Source organism: Oryza glaberrima, chromosome 11 (assembly GCF_000147395.1).
Source record: "Oryza glaberrima chromosome 11, OglaRS2, whole genome shotgun sequence".
In the NCBI taxonomy this organism is placed as follows: domain Eukaryota; kingdom Viridiplantae; phylum Streptophyta; class Magnoliopsida; order Poales; family Poaceae; genus Oryza; species Oryza glaberrima.
Genome location: NC_068336.1, coordinates 21511213 through 21532193, shown reverse-complemented (window position 1 = coordinate 21532193; position 20981 = coordinate 21511213). Strand labels below are relative to the sequence as shown.

The 20981-nt window shown below is 39.9% G+C and overlaps 3 protein-coding genes across 3 annotated transcripts; 1 reads left to right on the top strand and 2 right to left on the bottom strand.

The window, feature by feature from the left end:
- Positions 1 to 2234: 2234 nt before the first annotated feature.
- On the bottom strand, positions 2235 to 8718 carry LOC127754693 (uncharacterized). The gene is made up of 8 exons (XM_052280265.1): positions 8450 to 8718; positions 7682 to 7977; positions 5712 to 5783; positions 4856 to 4920; positions 4599 to 4731; positions 4172 to 4252; positions 3961 to 4050; positions 2235 to 2734 (listed from the first exon to the last, which is right to left on the bottom strand). The coding sequence occupies exons 2-8, from the start codon at positions 7925 to 7927 to the stop codon at positions 2591 to 2593; spliced, it is 831 nt and encodes a 276-aa protein (XP_052136225.1). The 5' UTR covers positions 7928 to 7977; positions 8450 to 8718; the 3' UTR covers positions 2235 to 2590.
- Positions 8719 to 10066: 1348 nt separating this feature from the next.
- Positions 10067 to 11426, bottom strand: LOC127754695 (uncharacterized). The gene is made up of 3 exons (XM_052280267.1): positions 10899 to 11426; positions 10716 to 10774; positions 10067 to 10478 (listed from the first exon to the last, which is right to left on the bottom strand). The coding sequence occupies exons 1-3, from the start codon at positions 10993 to 10995 to the stop codon at positions 10347 to 10349; spliced, it is 288 nt and encodes a 95-aa protein (XP_052136227.1). The 5' UTR covers positions 10996 to 11426; the 3' UTR covers positions 10067 to 10346.
- A 2060-nt stretch (positions 11427 to 13486) lies between these two features.
- Positions 13487 to 14507, top strand: LOC127754694 (probable calcium-binding protein CML46). Its single transcript, XM_052280266.1, has one exon. It carries the CDS (start codon positions 13568 to 13570, stop codon positions 14141 to 14143), a length of 576 nt encoding a protein of 191 aa, XP_052136226.1. The 5' UTR covers positions 13487 to 13567; the 3' UTR covers positions 14144 to 14507.
- Positions 14508 to 20981: the final 6474 nt, after the last annotated feature.

The following is a 20981-nucleotide window of genomic DNA, read 5'->3' as shown; positions in this document are numbered from 1 at the left end:
AGTCGGCTATAAACTTACGTGGAGGAGATAAGAGAGAAGATAGAACAGAAACGGGTTACATATTTGTAGCCAGCTACAGTACGAACTCTAAAACAAAACACCGTGTGTATGATATGTGGAACCAATTATTAATGATATAATATATATTTATAGCTAACTATTATATGAATTGATTATTAGATTAACTAGAAATTAGAAGTTAGTACTCTCTCCGTCCCACAATATAAGGGATTTTGAGTTTTTATTTGCAACGTTTGACCACTCGTCTTATTCAAAAAATTTTTGGAAATATAAAAAACGAAAAGTTATGCTTAAAATACTGTAGATAATAAAATAAGTCATAAATAAAATAAATAATAATTTCAAATTCTTTTAAATAAGACGAGCGTTCAAACATTGAAAGAAAAAGTCAAAATCCTTTATATTATGGTATGGTACGGAGGGAGTAATCGACTATACTACTCCGTATTAAGCTTGCTCTAAACCCACCGAGTGGAGACTCGAGAGGCTTCAAATTCCCAGACGTCAATGGCCGATTGGGGGCGTGGACTGCCACGTGGGCTGCCGCGATGCGACGGGGTGACGTGGTGCGGGGCCACGCAAAGAGCAAAGCGCAAAGCGCGATGCGGATGCGGAGGAGGGCCATGGCCCATGGGGGTGGTCGACGGGGAAGCACGTAGATACGTCGGTGGGGGGCGAAACGTGCGGCTTTTGGGGCCCCAGATCCCGATCCCTGCCTCCTGCTGCTGCTGCCGCGGTCACGGTCCGCTTTTTCCTGCCTACCCGATTCTTGTGGCGAGACGCGAGGGTGGAGCGTGTGATGTAGCTTACACGTTGACTACCTTTTGCTCTCAATCTCTCCACGCATAAAAAAAAACCGACGTTCTGTAGGACCCTAAATCTATATAGAGAAGAGACCGTGTTTAGCTCCTTTTCAAATTTTTTTTAAGTATATAAACATATATTTAAAGTATTAAATGTAGACTAATAACAAATAAATTACAGATTTCACCGGTAAACTACGAGACGAATCTATTAAGCTTAATTAATTCGTCATTAGCAAATGTTTACTATAGCACTACATTGTCAAATCATGACGAGGCTCAAAAGATTCCTCTCGCAATTTGCAAGCAAACTGTGCAATTGTTTTTTTTGTCCAAATTTAATGCTGCATGCATGTGTCCAAACATTTGATACGATGAAATTTTTAGAAGTTTGAAAGGAACTAAACACAGCTATAGTCTATTTGTTGTAATAGAGAACGTCATATCCTATTTTATTTAGTTTTTTATGCAATGGAGGGAGTACTATTTTCTTCTATAGAAACAAATAAAAATACAAGATATGAGATATCTCAATACCAAAAATCTAGACAATATCTAGATTCATATTACTATGATATATCACATTCCTTGGTTTCATAAAAATAGTTTTTTATGGGACTGATGAAGTATGTAGAAAGTACTCCTTTTGTCTTAAAAAAAAGTTTATTTTCCATATATCCTATACATAACAATAAAAAAAGCTAGAATGCCACTGCTCTGTCAAATCCTAATATAATCATTTTCCACCTTTTCTACTTTCGATACATATTATTTCTTAATTTCACAAACTCCGATTGCTAAAAACGAACTTGTTTCTGGACAAACGAGACAACTTAAAAACAAATGAATTGTGGGATGGAGTAAGTATGTAGTTGGTTCCCGTCATACTTTTACCCATAAATATTGTCACACCTTAGTAAGTATAAGAAAATCTTGTCACATTTTGTTAGTCAATAACGTGTGGAATCTAGTTTGTTAGAAGAGAATCTTGCCATAACTGTGACTACAACCATATCAAACTTGTCTAATTTAATTTAGCAAATAGATACTACAATCATACCCATCTGATTAGGAAAAATTAGAAAATGAGGGTAGTTTATTACCAGCCAAAGAGGATTAATTTAACCGATGAAAACATTTCAAAATTATGGAATAAGTTAAACGAGCACCAAGTAACAACTGACGCGTCCTAATTTAGCACAACAGCAACATAATGACCATACTAGCTGCCAAATGCAGGATCTGAATTCCCCAAACCCGCCTTTAGGTCATGTAACCTGATTATCTTGTTCGGGAGAGAGATCCACTTTGGGCTGAGAAGCTAGATTCAGTCGGGGGGGCAGAAGCCAGAAGCATCCCAAACAGGGGCTTAACCTCTCAGCAAACGTAGCCTAACAGTTTCACACTCACTCAGATTAATTCTTTGAAAGATAAAAGCTCCCATGTAATAATACTGTACATGGCAGTAAAACACTTAGCAAAGGAACTAAAAAAATGGACTCCAACAGACGACAAATTTACAATAAATCAATGCTTGAGTTACACAGAGACAAATCGAAGGGTAGCGGGGCTTAAGCTGCGGTCGCTTGCAACAAATGAATCTCTGGCGTTTTACAAGGTTTCTACCCGGCCACACAAGGCGAGGCCAGGTTCTTAGCGTCCCTGGGCCAGTTGCAACAGGAAACAACAAAGCGGCCACTAGCTGAGGTATCCTCTTCTTCTGCATGTGCGAGTCAGTAGTTGAGAGACGCTACTGAAGTAACTAGCTATTGCTGCGGCTGCGGCTGCTGCTGCTGTGGCTCATGCTGTGGAGTGGCGGGGGAGTCTGGAGCGATGGTGAACTGAAGGGCATGGCCTTGGGCTGATTGCAGGATGAATGCCACCTCTGCTGCAGCAATTGCAGCCGCTTCCTGCCAAAAGTACAAGTACGAAAGAGTTTAGATGTTGCATCGATGATAGTTATACTGCAATGCCCACTAGAGTAATTACGGCAAGTAAGGCCCCGTTTGGCACAGCTCCAGCTCCCAACTCCAACTTACCTAGAGTCGAGCTGTGCCAAACATTCTAGATCCTCTATTTTTGGGAGCGGAGTTAGCAGAGCTACTCCTACAAAATGAACTACGGGGGTGGAGCTGGGTTTTTGCTGCTCCACAGCTCCACTCCACCCCAAAAGACCCACTACTCTTTAATTTTTTAACTTATTTACACAGAAATGCCACTGAACTACCCCCAATCTCACCTCCACCTCTCACCTCTCTCTCCCCCTCCCGTAATCTTCATGAGTCGCCATGGCAGGGTGAACGGCACGCGGGCGGTGGCTGGCCGACAGCGCGCGGCCGGCGGCGGGCGACGGCGCCCGGCCACGGCGGACGGCGCTACCGGCGGCGGGCATGGGGGACGGCACGTCGGGGCGGCGCGCGGCCAGCGGCGGGCGACGGCGCACGCGGCGCCAGGCAGCGCGTGGGGGGATGACGCACGGGGGCAGCGCGCGCGGCCGTGGCGGATGGCGCTGCCGGCGACAGGCGACAGCGCACGCAGCGCCAGGCGGCTCATGGAGGGACGGTGCGCGGGGCGGCGCGCGGCCAGCGCCGGGCGACGGCTCGCGTGGCAGGTGGCCGGCGGCCGATGGCGCGTGGGGGGACGCGGCGCAGGGACGGCGCATGCGGCAGCGCACGGCCGGTGGCCGGCAGCGTACGGGCAGTTAGGGTTTGGGCATTTGTTTTTTTCTTTTTTTAAATTTTTTTTTCAGATCTAGAGCTGAATACTAGCCAAACACTTTTTCACATGTCTCAACTCCCACTGGAGCCAGCTCTCACTGGAGTGGGAGTTTAGAGTTAGGAGTTGGAGTTTGGAGTTTGGAGCCCTACCAAACGGGGCCTAAAACTTCCATTCCATAATACTACATCAAGTTGGATAGGGATCATCACGTGATTCTGGTGAGGTGCTGTCATTTTTCGTTTTTCTGCTAAACATGATAAGAGTGACACAACAACCCATCCCATTCGTTAAACCAACCAAGTGGTTAATGTGTCAAAGTTAGGATCAGATGGTCCACCAATCATTTCATTCCTCCATAAGAATAGCCCAATAATGATTTTATTGACAATCGATGAGATCCATACAGAATTAGAAGTACCTGTCTTTGTCGCCGGCGATGCAAAATACTGAATATCCAAGCCATGATATAGCATGGCAGCAGAAATCCAGCAGCTCGAAGTAGAAAGAGCTGTTGGACATTGAAGAACATTAATAGATTTTAAGTCATGTAAAAAAAGATTTTTAAGTCAACATTGAGCTCAGAAAGAACCAATAAGATAAAAAAAGTGGGGAAGGAACACAAGACTAACCGAGAACATGGTAGAAGCATCATCATCTCCTTCATTGTCTGAGATAGACAAAGCATGCCTCAATAGCAACAAGGCCATTAGCTGGAAAAGCACCAAGGATTTTAGAATGTTCAATCTTGAGAATTCCAGAAATTCGAGACAAGCCATTTGGCTAGAGAAGTCATACAAAGGATTGACTAGAGAGGGAGGCTAGCTTGATTGCCTATTTGTAAACCAACTAAAAATATTATACTTCCATTCATTAAACAGAACTATGAGAGAAATGCAAGGTATCTCTAAGCACGGTTCTTCAATTATAAAACAGATCGATAGGGCGATAGGCTATACTGGTGACTGGACAAATTGTCTGGACTCTGGAAGTAGCAATCTATGAATTAGCTCAGCTTATTAAGCACAACAGGACCTTGAATTGTTGTTTAGTACTTACTATAAGTGCAGCAGAACGGCAGAATGCAGCACCACTAGCATCAGTACCAGCATATTCATCATACTCAGTTTCAAGAAGACGACGTTGTGCAGCCGCTACAGCAATAATTCTTGGGTCACGTGCCCAATCACCACTGCAAGCCAACAGTATTGACTTAGAAATGTTCTAAATTTTCAAATTTCGAAGGCACTTGAACACAATATAATCAAATGGACAAACTGGTAAATTTAAGCAAAATAAGTACAGAAATAACTTACCCGATATCTATGATGGTATCGTCTGGTTCAACACGAGGTGGAGCTGTGTATCCATGCTTATATTGCTGCAGAAGAAAATACAAGCCTCAACGAAATTAATACACAGGAACGGAAACGCATTGGAAAATCTACAGAAGACTGAAAGAAGCTACAGGTATTCTACGAGTATAAACATATTTGAAACATAAACAGTTAATCAATCACAAAAGCATGCAATGTACCAGCATAGTAGGGCTCTCCCGGTCTCCCCTACATTCTCCTAAAACTAAATGCTGGTTTTAAGCTCATGAAAGGAAAGGAAAAGATCGAACTAATACTAAATTGGAAGGCCACAACTAAGCACCCATGGAAAAACTCAAATCTACCCAATTTATCACGACCTGTCCCCATCACTCAGATTACTTCAAATCAACTAATCTTGATTAAAATAAAAATGAGCTGCTTTAGCTCTCGCTCCCCAAGCAACTTCAAATGGTAACGGTGTAATGGCAGATAGACAACACTAAATGAGTTCAAGGTTGTCACACAAAAGCCATGATCCTGTATGGAGTGAGGCCTATGTGAAAGAAGAAGAGCAAGCAGCACACATCAAGAAAAAGGTGCATATGGCATTAAAGAGGAATTCAGCTATCGCAACAGCAATATTGTATTGGTGAGGACGTGAGATTGCAGCAAGAGCAAGTCAAATCATCAGGTCAAGGTCAGATCAGAACATTTGACAAATGAAGTCCTAAGAAGAAACAAATATACTGCAATTTGGATGCACACATATCAAAATAGGTGCTATCTTAGCCTCTAGATAAGAACTAGAAAGCAATGCGTAGTAATGGAGTAGTAGAGAAGAAATCTTACTGACCTCATGACAGATTTCACATGTAATGTCTCCTTTCTCATTGCACCAGCGTTGCACACAAGCTCTATGAGCATACTGTACATGAAGAAAGTAAAATTGTCAATTCCAGAATACAAAATAATTACATAGATAAAACATACAAGTACTTTCTCATATGGTATACAAGCCAAGGACAACACACATTATAAGTTAGTTGACTACACAGAAGCAGCCTCTAAGTTCATGTCAAACACACATTATATCCAAAGAATAGCTATGACTTAAAAGCAAATTCCAAGCTAAAAGAAACAAAGCAGATAAAGTAGTAACGAATCTCATAAACTTGCTTATTTAATATCCAGTTTTTCACACAAAATGGACTGGGTTAATGGATTATAAGATTATTAAGGATCTTTAATCATCTCATGAGCTTCTATCAGAAATATGGAAGAAACGTAATGAAATGAAATAACAAGACATAACTCAAGACTTAACAGTACCAGCAGACGGTACAGAAGAGATCAATAAAGTATTACTGTGATAAGTCATGGAGATAGTTGGGGACAGATGGTTTGAGTAGCCCTTGATATGCTCCCAATAGAATATTAAGAGATAAAAATGCATTTTTCGTTGTTGGATCAAACTCAAAACCAATATATTTAGGCTGAGTTCTTTTCTTCACTTTCCCAACTCACCTCTCTCGTTTTCCACGTGCACGCTTTTCAAACTAATAAACGGTACATTTTTTACAAAAAAATTATATACGGAAGTTGCTTTAAAAATCATATTAATCCATTTTTCAAGTTATTTTTAGCTAATACTTAATTAATTAAACATTAATAAACCACCATGTTTTTCTTGAGGGGAGGTGGAATTCCACCTCCCGAACACAGCCTTACTATTGGTGGTTGCTTGCTTGAGTGTGGGTTTGCATTACGTATTGCCATTGGCAATTAATATGACGTAAGACCGGCCCATGCACTGTATTGCTGTTGAAATTTAGTGTCCAAGGTAGCATCATACCATAAAGTAGCAATGTGGTGACCCAACTATTGCTTCAAAAACCATTGCACAAAACACTGGTATGTCTTATCCCATAAAGATTGTAAAATGGAATTCATAGCTGCTTTGTTTAACGGAGTGCTGACTCAACTTGTCTTTGCAAAGTGTTCTCCACAAGGGATTGTGACAAACAGATGATATGCAATATCCATATCCACATCACTTCCCTATGAGATCAAAGGTTGGTTCTTCATTAAAAAGTATATGAGAACAATCCAACTTGCCATTTGCAGCTAGATTCAGGAGAAAGTGAGGACACAGTCACACGAGCATGCTTAAAGGTACATACATGCCATGCCCGATACTGCATAGTTATTGGAAAAACCAATTTTTTTGTACACAGCATGTTTAAAGGTTAGCATCCTCTACAGGTGGATAGATAACATCCCAGTAAACTATGCTGCCATAGGGGTGAACAATTTTATCCCCATCATATGATATGGCAGTGATACTATCCTGAACATACATATACAAGGCAATTAAACAACTATTTCCTCCGTTTCAGGTTATAAGACTTTCTAGCATTGCCCACATTCATATATATATATATATATATATGTTAATGAATCTAGACATATATGTGTGCCTAGATTCATTAACATTTATATGAATGTAAGCAATGCTAGAAAGTCTTATAACCTGAAATGGAGGTAGTATAACCTATCAGGGAATCTAATGTGATAAATCAACTTTATCTAACATGGTAGATCAATTTATGTGCAAGAAAACCATCAACTTATCCAACATGAAAATAGAATTGAAAAACCATAATGAAGCCAAAATGGAAACTAGGAAAAGCACTACCCCAACTAGCCTATTCTTAGCCCCAGTAACTACATGCACTGCATGAACAACAATCTGCCTACAATAATTTCAGGAACATAAGAACCATATCCAAGATGGAAATAACATCAAAAGAGGAGGAGCTGGACCTTGAGGCTGCCACTGCAAGCACAAGGCTTCTCGAGGTTCTTGACGCTATCCTCCTCCTGGCATATACGGCACTCCGCCGCCTGGATGAGCGGCTCCTCCTCTCCACCGCCCTCCTCAACCGTATCAACAGTCGTAGAAAGCGACGCAGCAGCCACCACTGAGCTGTTCACGGCCTCAGATGGCTTCTCCACAGCCCCTCCATCGTTTCCTAAGCCTTCCACATTCACCACCACATGGTCGCCCATCCCAAATTCCTTTTCCCCTAACAAGTTAATTCCCCAGGAGAATCAAATTCCTGCAAGAAACCAACAAGGCAAACAACGCCACTGGTCAATACGGGGTAAACTCGCACAAGAGGATGGCTAAAAATGGGCATAGTTCGAATCGGGCAGTAAAGCGAAAATTCCTGAAAAATAAAAACCACTCCGTTTACTGTATTGGACTACTCTAAAACTCTCTAGAGACTAGAGCCCGTCCCCGACCGAAACCCTAGCTACAACCAACCCCCCCCCCCCCCCCCCCCCCAACTCTCCACAGCAAAATTCCCCTTCTGAGCGCGGATCATACGAACAACCCACCCAATCCCTACCGAATCAGCGCCATAACAACGCGAATCTCTCCCCGATTCCACCGTAGAAGAGCAGCCACCACACCACATCACATCACCCCCAAATCGGGCGGCACCACACACATCACCGGACTCCCCACCGCCGCGCCGCTCGGCGACGGGCTCCGCGCAAAGAGAAGGGGAAGGGGATCGCACGCACCTACTTGCCGTCGTCGTCGTCGGCGGCGGCGGCGGCGGCGGAACACGGCGCGGGGTTGGTCTGCTCTCCTCTTCCGGTCGCCGAAGCCGACGAGAATCCGCTCTCCTCCTCGTCTTGCCCCCGATTAGTTAGGCTTTTGGTCGTCTCGACTCGTCTCGTGGGGGATAAAAACGCGGCGATATTTTTTTTTTCTTCACCCAAACTTTGGTTTGGTCGTTGGGGAAGAAGGCGTGTTTCGTTCGTTCGTGGAGTCGAGACGAGACGAGTCAAGCCCGAGGAGGAGCAGCTGTGTGGTAAACAATAAAATATTAAATTAAATCTGGATTATTATTATCAATAAATCGGAAGCCGACGCGGTGCAACGGCCACAGCACGGCGGCCGTCTGCCGTCGTGCGGCACGGGAGCCGCGCGATCAGGATCGGACGGCGCGGGATCGATGGTCTCGGGGTCTCGGGTTGACGGCGTTACACCCGCTCGTGGTTTTCGCAGCCGGCAAAGGCAACGGGCGGATTCCGCGTGACACGCTGGATCGAAGCGAATCAAATGTATACTGTATTTTTAATTTCCTGTCTTTTCGACTAAATCTCGAGTTGTATTTTAATTTCCTCTCTTTTTCGACTAAATTTCGAGTGAGAAGTAATTTATGTTATGCTGGTAAATGTTTTCAGACCTCATCGGTTTGCTGTGGCTGAGACTGATATTTAGCACAAGCCCATCAGTTAGCTTATTGTGCTGAATAAGCACCAGCTATTAGTAGTGTATTTGATCTTTGTAGACATCTTTTTATAGCTGATTTATGCTGAATTGAAAAAGCCAATTTGGCTGATGAGCTAAAGCTGTAGGGTTACCGACGAGAACCTTCGCTTTTGCATTGCACTAGGTTTGATCCAATATCGTGAAGTCAAAATTAACCTTGTACTACTACTTTGGTTCTTTTTGTTGGTGATGGTTAAAAAATAAACTAACCAACGTCAAATGTTATGGTATAGAGGGAGTTATTTTTAATGATCGGTGATGCTTCTCGAGGTATTATTTAGGTTTTATCGGATTTCATAAGATTTAGTGATTTACAAAGGTTTCATGTCACTAGCGTGTAATGTAAGTAAATCATTTAGTGAGATTTTTTTTTAAAAAAAAAGAGAAGTCTCCTCCACTTCTATCACCAGAAATGAAAGTACGAGATCGTTTAGGTGACACGCACTCTATTTTCAAAGTAAAAAAAAATTCTAAACAATTTAGATTTGAAATAGATGCATTTTACCTGAAGCAAATGTTTTTTTTTTAAAAAAAGAAAAATCAAGTCCTTGTATTTCTCAACTACTTATAGTTAATCAAGAGTGTAGATCACAAATCAGAAGGAAATCGTAACGCCATTCGTCAGCCTCAGCTTTGTGACAGGTCACTCCACGCTGCCTAACACGAAATCTTCAGCCTAGTCGTCTCCAATAAATCAAACCGAAATCAACGAACTGGCAAAAATGTTCTAGATGAGAACATCAGATTGCATTAATACTTTTATCCTTCACCACACGCAACATATAATTGAATCGATCAAAGCAAAGATTCAGATATTACTAGAACAGAAAAATTACAGTAGAACAAACACGCCTAGAAAGTTAATTAAACAAATAACAACTTTGACTAAAAAAATTACTAGAAATGTTATAATTAATTGTTATAATATTATGGTGCCGGCGACTGATTATCAGTCGTTAATTAACTCCCAAATCCTCTCTTTCATGTTACACAGGGTGTAGAAACACTGTAACAGTTGTGTAGAAAATAGTAGAGATAATTAAGTATACATGATATGGTACAGGTACAAAGTCTGAATTTTCTCTCTGAAGAAAGTGACCATGGATGAAGTTTTCTCTGAAGATTTTTTGCTGCTGCTGCTCAGTTTCTCCTCTCCTGCCCCCATGGCGAGTGCCGATCGTTGGCGCCGGAGCCCGGGTAATCGGTGAGCTCCAGCTCCATCCTGCCGTTGACCTCGCCGGCCTCCGGTTCTCCGGCGATGACGGCGGCAGCCTTATGGATCATGGTTGAGATTGAGCAGACAGTTTTGCAATTGCAGCTAAACAGAACATGTTCTGAAAAGTAGCTACTAGTACTACTTGAAAACATGGTGAACATGAACAGTTATTACTTATCTGAATATATAGGTTCTAAAAAAAGTGTAAGCTGATCTCTCTTTTTTTTTTTCAAAAAAAAAAACTTGATTTAATCAAAGTTATGAGATGGAAAAGAGAGCTGGACCCGGATCACCTGATCATCTCCTCTGCTAGAGACTGGAGTTGCTTCAAAACGCTGCATCACCTTGAGGGCTGGTTGTGACTCAAACATCAATATTCAGTCAGAATGTTCAGATCTCATTATGTTTTACTATGAATTTCTGAAAAAACAATATGCCACGAAGAAGATACGGAGGCGAGGAACCGAGAAGATTACCAGGTGGAAGTGGAGTTTCAGCACTTGATGATGCATGGATGAGGCAGCAGAAGGCCAGGAGCACCATTGCCAGATGAACTGCAGGAACTCTCTCCATCTTGAAGTACTTTTCTACTATTCTTCTGCATCCATGAGGGGGTCATATGGAGCTTCAGAATTGAGCTATTTTATAGCTCATTTGTCATGGAGCATGGAGTCATAGAGGACTCTGAAACATCCTCCACAATCATGTGTTTAGGCTAGCTGTAGCCCAATCTCTAATCTGCTATAAAAATTGACTTTTTCTTGAAGTGCTTCATTAGCTCATATGATGGGTTTATTTTTATATCTACAAAAGTAGGTGAGCATTTTCATAGGCAATGAGAGGCTAAAAGCTCTTGTAATGAATTCAGTATTGGCTAATCAATCAACCTGTATGTGCCCTTTCTTGGCAGGTATCTAGGGTAGCATAGATCGAAAGCCGCAAAAAACCGAATCGCTCGTCATGCGAAAAGAAGATACAACAAGATAGATACATATCGAAAAAAGAGCAGATGAGCAAACGAGGAATCAAGGGCACATATAAATTGGCAAAGAAATGACAAGGTTAGAAATAAAGCAGGAATGGATCAAGACCACCTAAAAGGAGGATGTGTCACACAATTGCTTGCAAATTGGGTGGTGACATAGTGCAGATGATGCTGGCAGTTTTTGCTGCTTGAGATGACTGTGCATCAGCAGCATGGTCACCAACCGTACCGGCTTTTCTTATCCTGATGCAGACAATGTGGGCTTCAAACTTCAGGTAAACTAAAGCTAGTCGCTTTAAGCATGATAGTGGATTCGGCACTTTGGTTAGATAGTTTGTTAGCCTCTACTATGCTAAATTGCTAATATATCTTATCTGATGAAGTAAACAGTAGTTAACTACTCATCTAAGTTAGTTCCCGCCAATAGAAACTTGACAGCTGTCCGAAAGACTTCCAAACATCAAAATTTGTTTGTGGTGAAAAAAGTTACAGCAAGCATTAGATTACACTTGCATGTAGACAATTTTTTTTTGTGAAAAATATGAGAGGCTTGAAATAAGTGCTGTGCCACTGGTACATAGGTTATCACTGAATTCCTGAACCTCGGTGAGTCACAGGCAATCAGGCACTATGTCACGTTGGTATCGCAAAGCACCGATGAATTCTTTCTCGTTTTTTGTTCAGGCAATGTCCATGCAATGAACTTGACATTTCTTTGAAAAGGATGAGCTGATTGAGAAAGATTGTGATTGACATGCAAACAAGAGGTGCATACTGGATGACACCACACGAAATATATGCGCAAATGCATCGCGGAAATTTAAGAGGGAAGAAAAAATGAAACGGAAGATGACGGTAAAAACTCAAATTTTACTTTGTCAGCTTATAGGATCTTGACTTGTTCAGTCATTGGCAGGGCAGGTTTTACCTTCTCAAGTTCTTCAAGAAACATATGGCTTCTTTGATAATTAGACACATATGATTCAATAAAAAACAGATGCACATGTGCATGGTATTAATTCCTAACATTTTAGCAAAGAACAAGTCTTTATCAAACCAGAATCAAAATTGATAAGTATGAACTTCCAGTCGATCTACAGTAGTACGGTTGACATTAAATTAAAGGAAGAAGCATTTAAACCAAAGATACGAATGAGTTAGTTTGCATCCTTCTACACTTCCTCTCAAGTCTTGAGTCTCTATTGAAAATGCTTATAAGGTCTTGAGTCTTGTTCTTCTTTCCGACAGCATTTATAGGCTTCCCTGAAATTTCGGTGCAACCTCCATGCTTATTCTACCTGAAAAATTTTCAGAGACTGATTCTCCTACTTGGGACTTAATAAAAGTTCAGATTAACATATACTACATGACCTAAAAGAAATGGATTGCTAGCCTTGCGTGGCCCATGATGAGTCCATGTAAATTTCAGACCGTTTTCACCCTAAGTACCCAAAATGGCCTCCACTGACAACCCATCTCCAGTCAGAGTTGATCTGATAAGTTTGTGCATTCCAACTTGAAATACCCAGTTCGGACCGGTACAGCCCGGCCCAAGAATTAGTACCCAGTTCATACAATTTCCTTTTGGGTGGATTTCATTCAACAACTTTTGAATAATTTATTTCTTTCATTCAATATTCGTCAGATATTCAGACATTAACCTTGAATATTTAACCACTGACCATTTTCAGTCTGTTCCCCAACATGTACACAGTTAAGGAGCCAATAGTTTCTGAAAACTACTGCATCATAACATAGAGCATCATTAAGTAGACTACTATTTGTAATTGAGAGAGAGAATCAAACTCTCTGACTCCCCTCCTTTCCAGGCAAGTTCCAATTTTGTAAAAGAAAATTGCAAGAACCAACCGGAGGCAAGGCAAGACCAACCAGAGTAGACTCTTGAATCTGTCAGACAAAGCAGCCATCTTGCAGCCGTCCTCTAGTCTTCCTTCCATACAAATGTTCTAACTGGGAAACATCTCGTCACTTGCATAGTTATTTCAGATTGATTCTGTTGAAGCCATACGCTACAAAACAACATACATCAACAAGGTTCCTATATAACCTTCCTACATGGATTTTTCCTCTCACCAAAACCACCAAGAAAGTGAAGAAGCAACAAACAAGAGTTCAGTTCAAGAAGCCAACTAGGCAACAATGGAGAAGTCACCGGCCATGCACTTCCTCCTGGAACTGGAGTCCCAAGAACCGGTTTGCCTCCTCATCCTCTTCACCATGTTTACCTGGTTCATCTCGCAGGTTCAGATGATCCTCCCTAGTTCTTGCCAACACTGCAATTATGCCGTCACCAAGGTGACCTCGACACCGGTTCTCGCCGACAGAAAGATATCAAAGAATCTAAGTAAGCATAAAGATGATGGGATAGAGATGACACATGAAGATGTTGAGTCTGTGATGACAAAGATGGGGCTTGATTTTGATCACGGAAAAACTATGGTTTACAAGGAGATTGGTTCTAACTGCATGTCAGAGTTGTTCGATGACGATGAACCGAGCTTGGACGAAGTAAAGCAGGCATTTTTGGTGTTTGATGAGGATAATTGTGGGTACATTGATGCATTGGATTTGTATAGAGTCCTTAGGAATCTAGGATTAAGAGAAGGTGTAGGGGTTGATGAGTGTGAGCAAATGATTGCCAAATATGACATGAACAGAGATAGGAGGATAGATATGGTAGAGTTCATTAGGGTTCTGGAGGCCAGTTTTTGCTGAATTACTTCTTGTGTTTATTTCAAGAACTCACAGGAGAGTTATGCCATTATATCTCCTTTTTTTGTGCTTTTTTTTCTATTTTTTCAAACAAAGAATTCTCAAAAACAGTACTAATTAAGAATGGTTAGGCCAGCGCATTGCTTTTTTTCTTTTTAAAAAAGGTTGTGTTTGATTTGAAATCATTCCATCTTCAAGAGTTGAATTGTCAATACCTTACTAAGTCCATGCTATTAGTTCCATGCATGCAAACTTCTGTAAACATCTAGCAAATGTGAATAGTGCACTCTCTTCAACAAGTGTATTATTCATGATTTGCACAATGAAGTCTTGTGGCTCTTGTATTAAAGGGAAACATAAATTTGTAGCTCCCAGTTACTGAGTAGAATCACTTTATTCCTATATAAATATCTCATGTCCGCATAGAGATACCAACTTCTTTGCAAACTGTAGAGCCAGCATAATGAGAGGAAACCATGCCTTTGCTGCAAGAACATTTAGTATACTCTGTTGGTCATGATAGTGTGATAAAGCAAGCATCATTGACCAAAAGAGAAATTTTACGATTAGAAAGTACCTCGAGGTACTTAGAGGTACTTCGTATCTAAAGGTACCAAATTTTACACTATAAAATATTGTATTGGGAGATACATTCTCAAGGATGATAAAATTACCCTGACCAAAAACATCGCTCGTAAAATGCATGCTACATAGCTATGTTCAATCTTGGCTTGGGATGGATAAGGAATTTTGACTATCCAGCATCGCCACACACAACGAGGCCTTACCACATGTCTTGAATTTAAATTCCTTTACAGAATATTCCCTCCGTTTCACAATGTAAGACTTTCTAGCATTGCCCACATACATATAGATATTAATGAATTTAAACACATACATATGTCTAAATTCATTAACATCTAAATGAATGTGAGCAATGCCAGAAAGTCTTACATTATGAAACGGAGGAAGTACTCTCTCTCTGTTTTTTAATATGTGACGTTGCTAACTTTTTTATATACATTTAATCATTCGTCTTATTCAAAAGATTAATGCAATTATTATTTATTTTATTGTGACTTGATTTATCGTCAAATGTCTTTAACATGACTTAAATTTTTTATAGTTTCACAAAAAAATTGAATAAGACGAATGGTCAAACGTTTGTCAAAAAATCAATAACATCATATATTAGAAAACAAAGGTAGTATAATGCAAATATGTTGTTAAGGTATTCCTAGAAACATAGGTGAAACTCAACCCAATGTATGACACAATCAGAAGATCCAATATAAAAATTTCTAGGAGGATATTATGGGAATTAAAGGCGCCTCTCTAAAAATCAAGGTATTTATATGGTTCCTTGAAAAGAAAGTGATCTTAGCAAATCCTATCTTCGTATAGAGTTGGTACCTACTAAGAAGCATTTACTCCTATAAAACAAGACATGCAAGAAGCCACATCATCAACAATTTAAGCCATTGGATCGCATTAGTATAGAGTTATCAGCCGTTGGATCAAGAAGCTAGCTACTCATCCATCTAAATTAATCATTGATTACTCATCCATTCACCTCCCTTTAGCTCATAATCACGCGTGACATTGTTATCCATTCTGCACATCCAAATCCTCAAAGATGATAATAATCTTTTTTTTTTCTAAATACAACTCCAATTATTACATAAGATGTGAGCTTTATTTTGTTATAAACAATTGGATAACATACAATAATTAGGTATCATTAATCCAAACTCATTTTTGAAACATGCTTGAGATGAAACAGAGAAGTGCTACACTACCTAATTGTGACGATATCCAGATTGTGTATGAAAATAACTTTCATACATCATAACAATACACAATGATGTTTCAAAAAATAAAACATGAATTGTATTGTAATAACAGAAGCTATATATGAAGCCACATTATCATCTATTTTGTATATACAAAGAGTTACATCTAATCATTTAAAACATTGATTTTATTCGATGATAAAACTAACAAATCCCGCGGCAAGGCGCGGGGTGCCAACTAGTAATAACAAAAACTCATTTAAAACATTGATTTTATTCGATGATAAAACTAACAAATCCCGCGGCAAGGCACGGGGTGCCAACTAGTAATAACAAAAACTCGACTTGTGGGGGTAAGACAGCCCCCCTTACGGTAGTCCATGTTCCAACGAGCCTTACGGTAGTCCATGTCCCAACGAGGAGATTTTTTTTAACCACAGCCCATGCCTTACGGTAGTCCATGTCCCAACGAGCCTTACGGTAGTCCATGTCCCAACGACGGCGTGGGACAAACGAGGAGATTTTTTTAACCACAACCTAAAATTTGTTCCAAGGGGGAATTAAACACAGGACCTGAGGAGTGCTACTATAGCCACCTAACCAACTCAGCTAGAGGCTCCTTGCATCTTAACAAATAATAATCAAGGTATTTAGCATCCAGCATGTCTTATGAAAGACATAGGTTCCTACTGATACATTACACACATGACAATAAATAGGTTCATATATACCTTTAGCACGTGGATGCAGGGGCATAGCTGGAATGAAATGGAGGGGGTGCCACTCGCTTAATTTACTATATTTTAAATCGAGTTTAACTGATGCGGTTCTTTAAGTTTTTATTTAAAAGGGTACACATATAGTGAAAATAAGTAAGGTATAGTTAAAAAATTTCTTGATCGGGTTCCTACTTCCTAGGCACCCCTCTCATATACTCTAGTTCCACCCTTGCTTGGATGCCATTGAAACACTGCTAGCTAAAACATAACTTCGTCCACAAATTCATCGTTGCCCTAAGAGTTAGCAGACTTGTAGTCATAGACTCTGGTGTGCAAACTACAGAGAATACATGAAGAATATTTCCTGAATGTCCTTTCTATTACCTATCTGTCTCAAGCAATAGGCTTTGGAGGTTTCAGGAGACCACTGCATCTGAGCTAGAGAGATCAAAGAGCAATCTGGATTTCCTTGCCTGCAGGTGTTCTCGATGGCTTCCTTGCCTAGTGATGCCACCTGCAGCTTGATGCAAAGACGGAAAACACCATAAGGCCATTCACAGTCAGAGCCACGCTATGCCGTGCCTCAAGCAACCAATTCAGTCTAGGAACCCATCAATCAATTCATGCCACAGTGCAGCGTGACCTTGGCAGCACAGGCGCGTCGTGGTGGGCCCCTGACGACAACCACTCTCGGCGCCAAAGCTGCGGGCGCTGAGGCTCTCGTTTCTCTGTTGAGACGCGGAGAACCATCCAGAGCTATGGGTTCCACCTGCTTTTTTCTCCACATCGACAAGGTAACGCTCCACGTAGGAGCACTGTGAGAGCTCTAAGAGCGTGCCCACAGAGACACGAAGAAGATGGAGTGTTTCGTACTAGCATAGTGCAGAATACGTACGGCATCTGGTTTAGATTAGTTCAAATCTGGTGGAAGTTTGTACAAAATTCAAAGTTTGACAAAATTTCAGCATCTTGGATATGGTCTTTTTTTTTTTGACGTAAGTTGGATATGGTCCTTGAGGCTATTACTGCTGTTTACAGGGTTTACCATTCTGTCTGAGGTAGTATATCGGTTTCGATCCATCAGAAACCGTCGAAATTCAAACAAGTTTTAAAAACCGAAATATTGAATTCAAATTTATGAATTCCAATTACCTGTGCAGTAAAGCTGATCGGGTTAGGGAAAGAAGAATGACAGGTCGACGACAGGATTCCCCTCTGTGCACATGTCAATAGAGAACATGAGATGGGCTGTTTGGGCCGAAAGAATGGAGGCAGGCTGATGGCCCATGAAGGCCTTTTTCCCTTTTTAATAAAATTTCCATCATATTCTTTTCAGCTTTGCAGTTCAAAAACTAGACGAAAATTCAATATTTGTTAAATTTTTTTATGCCAATTGATTATATGAATATCATATTCCCTCCATTGGAAAAATATAAGGTGAGGTTTGACTATGCACAGTCTCTGACATCAAACTCTGACTATCAATTTTTTTCTAAGGTATATTATTAATTAATGGCAATGAAACCTATATATTATGTGAAAGCACATCTAAATCCGAATTCAACGATATTACTTTTATATCACTGGATTTATATATTTTTATGCTAATTGCTAGTTAAAACTGTTTACGATGATTGTTATTTTTGTTACCTTTTACTCCATCTTTTCACTTCGGCCTAAGTAATTTTGCCATTCACTTTGGTACTATTGACACATCACGTACAAATGCCAAGCAATGTATATACGTTCATATATATACATATACCTCCACATATGCCACGGTAGTAAGGAACAAAATACATTGCAACACAGCTAGATATATAACATAACGTGGTCTAGAAATTGATCTTTCCCCTAGTGTTGCAGCTATGAGCTCAGGTGCATGTGCAAACTACAAGAATGAAGAAATTAAGATCTTCTGAATGTCTAGTCTATCACCAATCTCTCTGAAGCATATGCAACAGGTTTGGGAGGTATCAAGAACTGCTGCATCTAAGCTAGAGTGATCAGAGAGCATTAATTCTTGCCTCCTTCCGTTCTTGCTGTATGAAACAATCTGCTGGAAGCCTCCAACTGGAAGGGAGACACCATGCAAGCTTGATCAAAGAAATAGAGAAGGAAAAGAGGTGCATGACCAAGAGAGCCAGCACTATTTAATTACTCCCTCCGTTTCAGAATATTTGACACCGTTGACTTTTTTAGTACGTGTTTGACACCATCGTCTTATTCAAAAAATTTAAGTAATTATTTATTCTTTTCATATCATTTGATTCATTGTTAAATATACTTTCATGTACATATATAGTTTTACATATTTCACATTTTTTTAAAATAAGACGTACGATCAAACATATACTTAAAAAGTCAACAGTATCAAACATTTTGAAACGGAGGGAGTACTTCTTTTCGAGCTCATCCATTGCCATGGAGTTGCGTTCGATGGCTAGCAAAGCAATAGCCAAGAGCAACAGCAATGTCATAATTGAGAGTTGTTCAGAACATAGTTCAGATTGTCGACTTGATGTAGGTATATCCTGGATCCCTCCCGAAATGGTTTACCATGGGATGAAAATTAAACCTGGATCCATGTATAATTTTCCCCACATTCGGTTCAAATTTGTTGGAAACTAGTTCAAAATTCGAAATGCATTAACATGTCAACATCTCGTATGGATTTGAATTTCAAAAACTGAGATAGTGAACCCGGGTATAGAGTTGACTCAGATGGATATAGTCAATGTAAGACAAGCATGAAAGAATTCTCTTGTGGATGGTCTCTATATCTCTGTTTCTGTTAGGTATGTAGTATATTCTTAAGAACCGAAATATGTCTCGTAATGATTTATTAGATATCATAGAAAAGGTGGCCCCAAATATCTTGTGTGAACTTTAAAATATCGTATATATTCTTTTTACATTTTTTTTGCTATTATCAATTAAAATAAACTACTTTTTATTGTTGGTTAAAATGAAGTCTAAATAAGGGTAAATAGTCAATACGCCCAAAGTTATGCTTTGGGGTCAATTTAGTCGTCGACATTTCAGATTGTCCAAATAAATCATTAAAATTTATTATTTGGCTTAACATAGTCCATGGATTTGGTGAAAATGACACGTGGATGTGCCACATTATGCTTGCATGTAAGGTCAGCGATTTATTTTTCATGCTATCATTATTTATACCATAGTAAAAAAAAGATTGGAAAAGAAGAAAAACAGAAAACAAATAACGGGCATGGAAACACAAATATAACAGTTCAGAAAAAAATAACAATTCACATATGTACAGCAAACATGCATGCAAACAAAATTGTAACATTTATTCTTTTGGTGGTGTTTTTGGTGGGTCTAGTTAAGCCAAATTATATAATTTTATGATCCACTTGGACAACTTGAAACGTCGGGGACTGGACTAATCTTGGAGTGAAATTTTAGGGACCGTATTAGCTATGCACCCTTTTAAAAAAAATATAAAAGAATGGCTACATATTTCAGGAGTTGGTTAAGTCAAATTCTCTTACAGGTTAATTAGGATTCTTAATTGAGTAATGCAATTGTGGCCTTTCTCTAGAGGGTACTCTGTATTTTTTAACTATCCAGATGGGGAGGCGGGAGAGTTGTCCAGTCCAGTCACACTATTTCCTTTTCGCTTTAGCAAAGCTTCTTGTCTAGTACTCCTACTCTCTCCGTCCCCCAAAAAAGACAACTTAGGTGGGGATGTGACTCCACCTAAGACACGTTGTCCGAACTCGTTATTCTAGGTGGAGTCACATCCCTACCTAGATTGTCTTTTTTTTTTTTTTGGGATGAAGGGAAGTAAGTTTCCCTGATAGATCAATCTTGTACATCTTAGCACTACACCTTTAATTAGGTTCCATTATCAAATTAGGAAACAATTAGTACTTAGTTATTTTTTAAAAATATAATTGTATATATGTGGATATAACTTGAACACTAGCTAAATAATACCTGCATATTGCTGCGGGATAACCATGTATAAATAAATAGTTTTTAAAAGATATGCAAGCTAAGGAAAAGGAAAAAAAAAGTAAAGGACTCGAACTCTTCATAGCTGGGAGATCCTTAGTCTGAGATCAATAGTCTTCCCTAAAAAATAAAGCTAAATGGATTTATCATAAGAGTAAATGGCACTCACGGTACATAAACTTGCGTGGCGAGTGCAAATAGGTACAACAACTTACAAATTGCTCATTCCGATACAACAACTTGCCAAATCCTTGTGAACCTGAGCCAAAACGATCTCCATTAACAAAATTGATCTAATATAGTGCATATTGATGAGTAATTATTATTACACATCAAAATTCA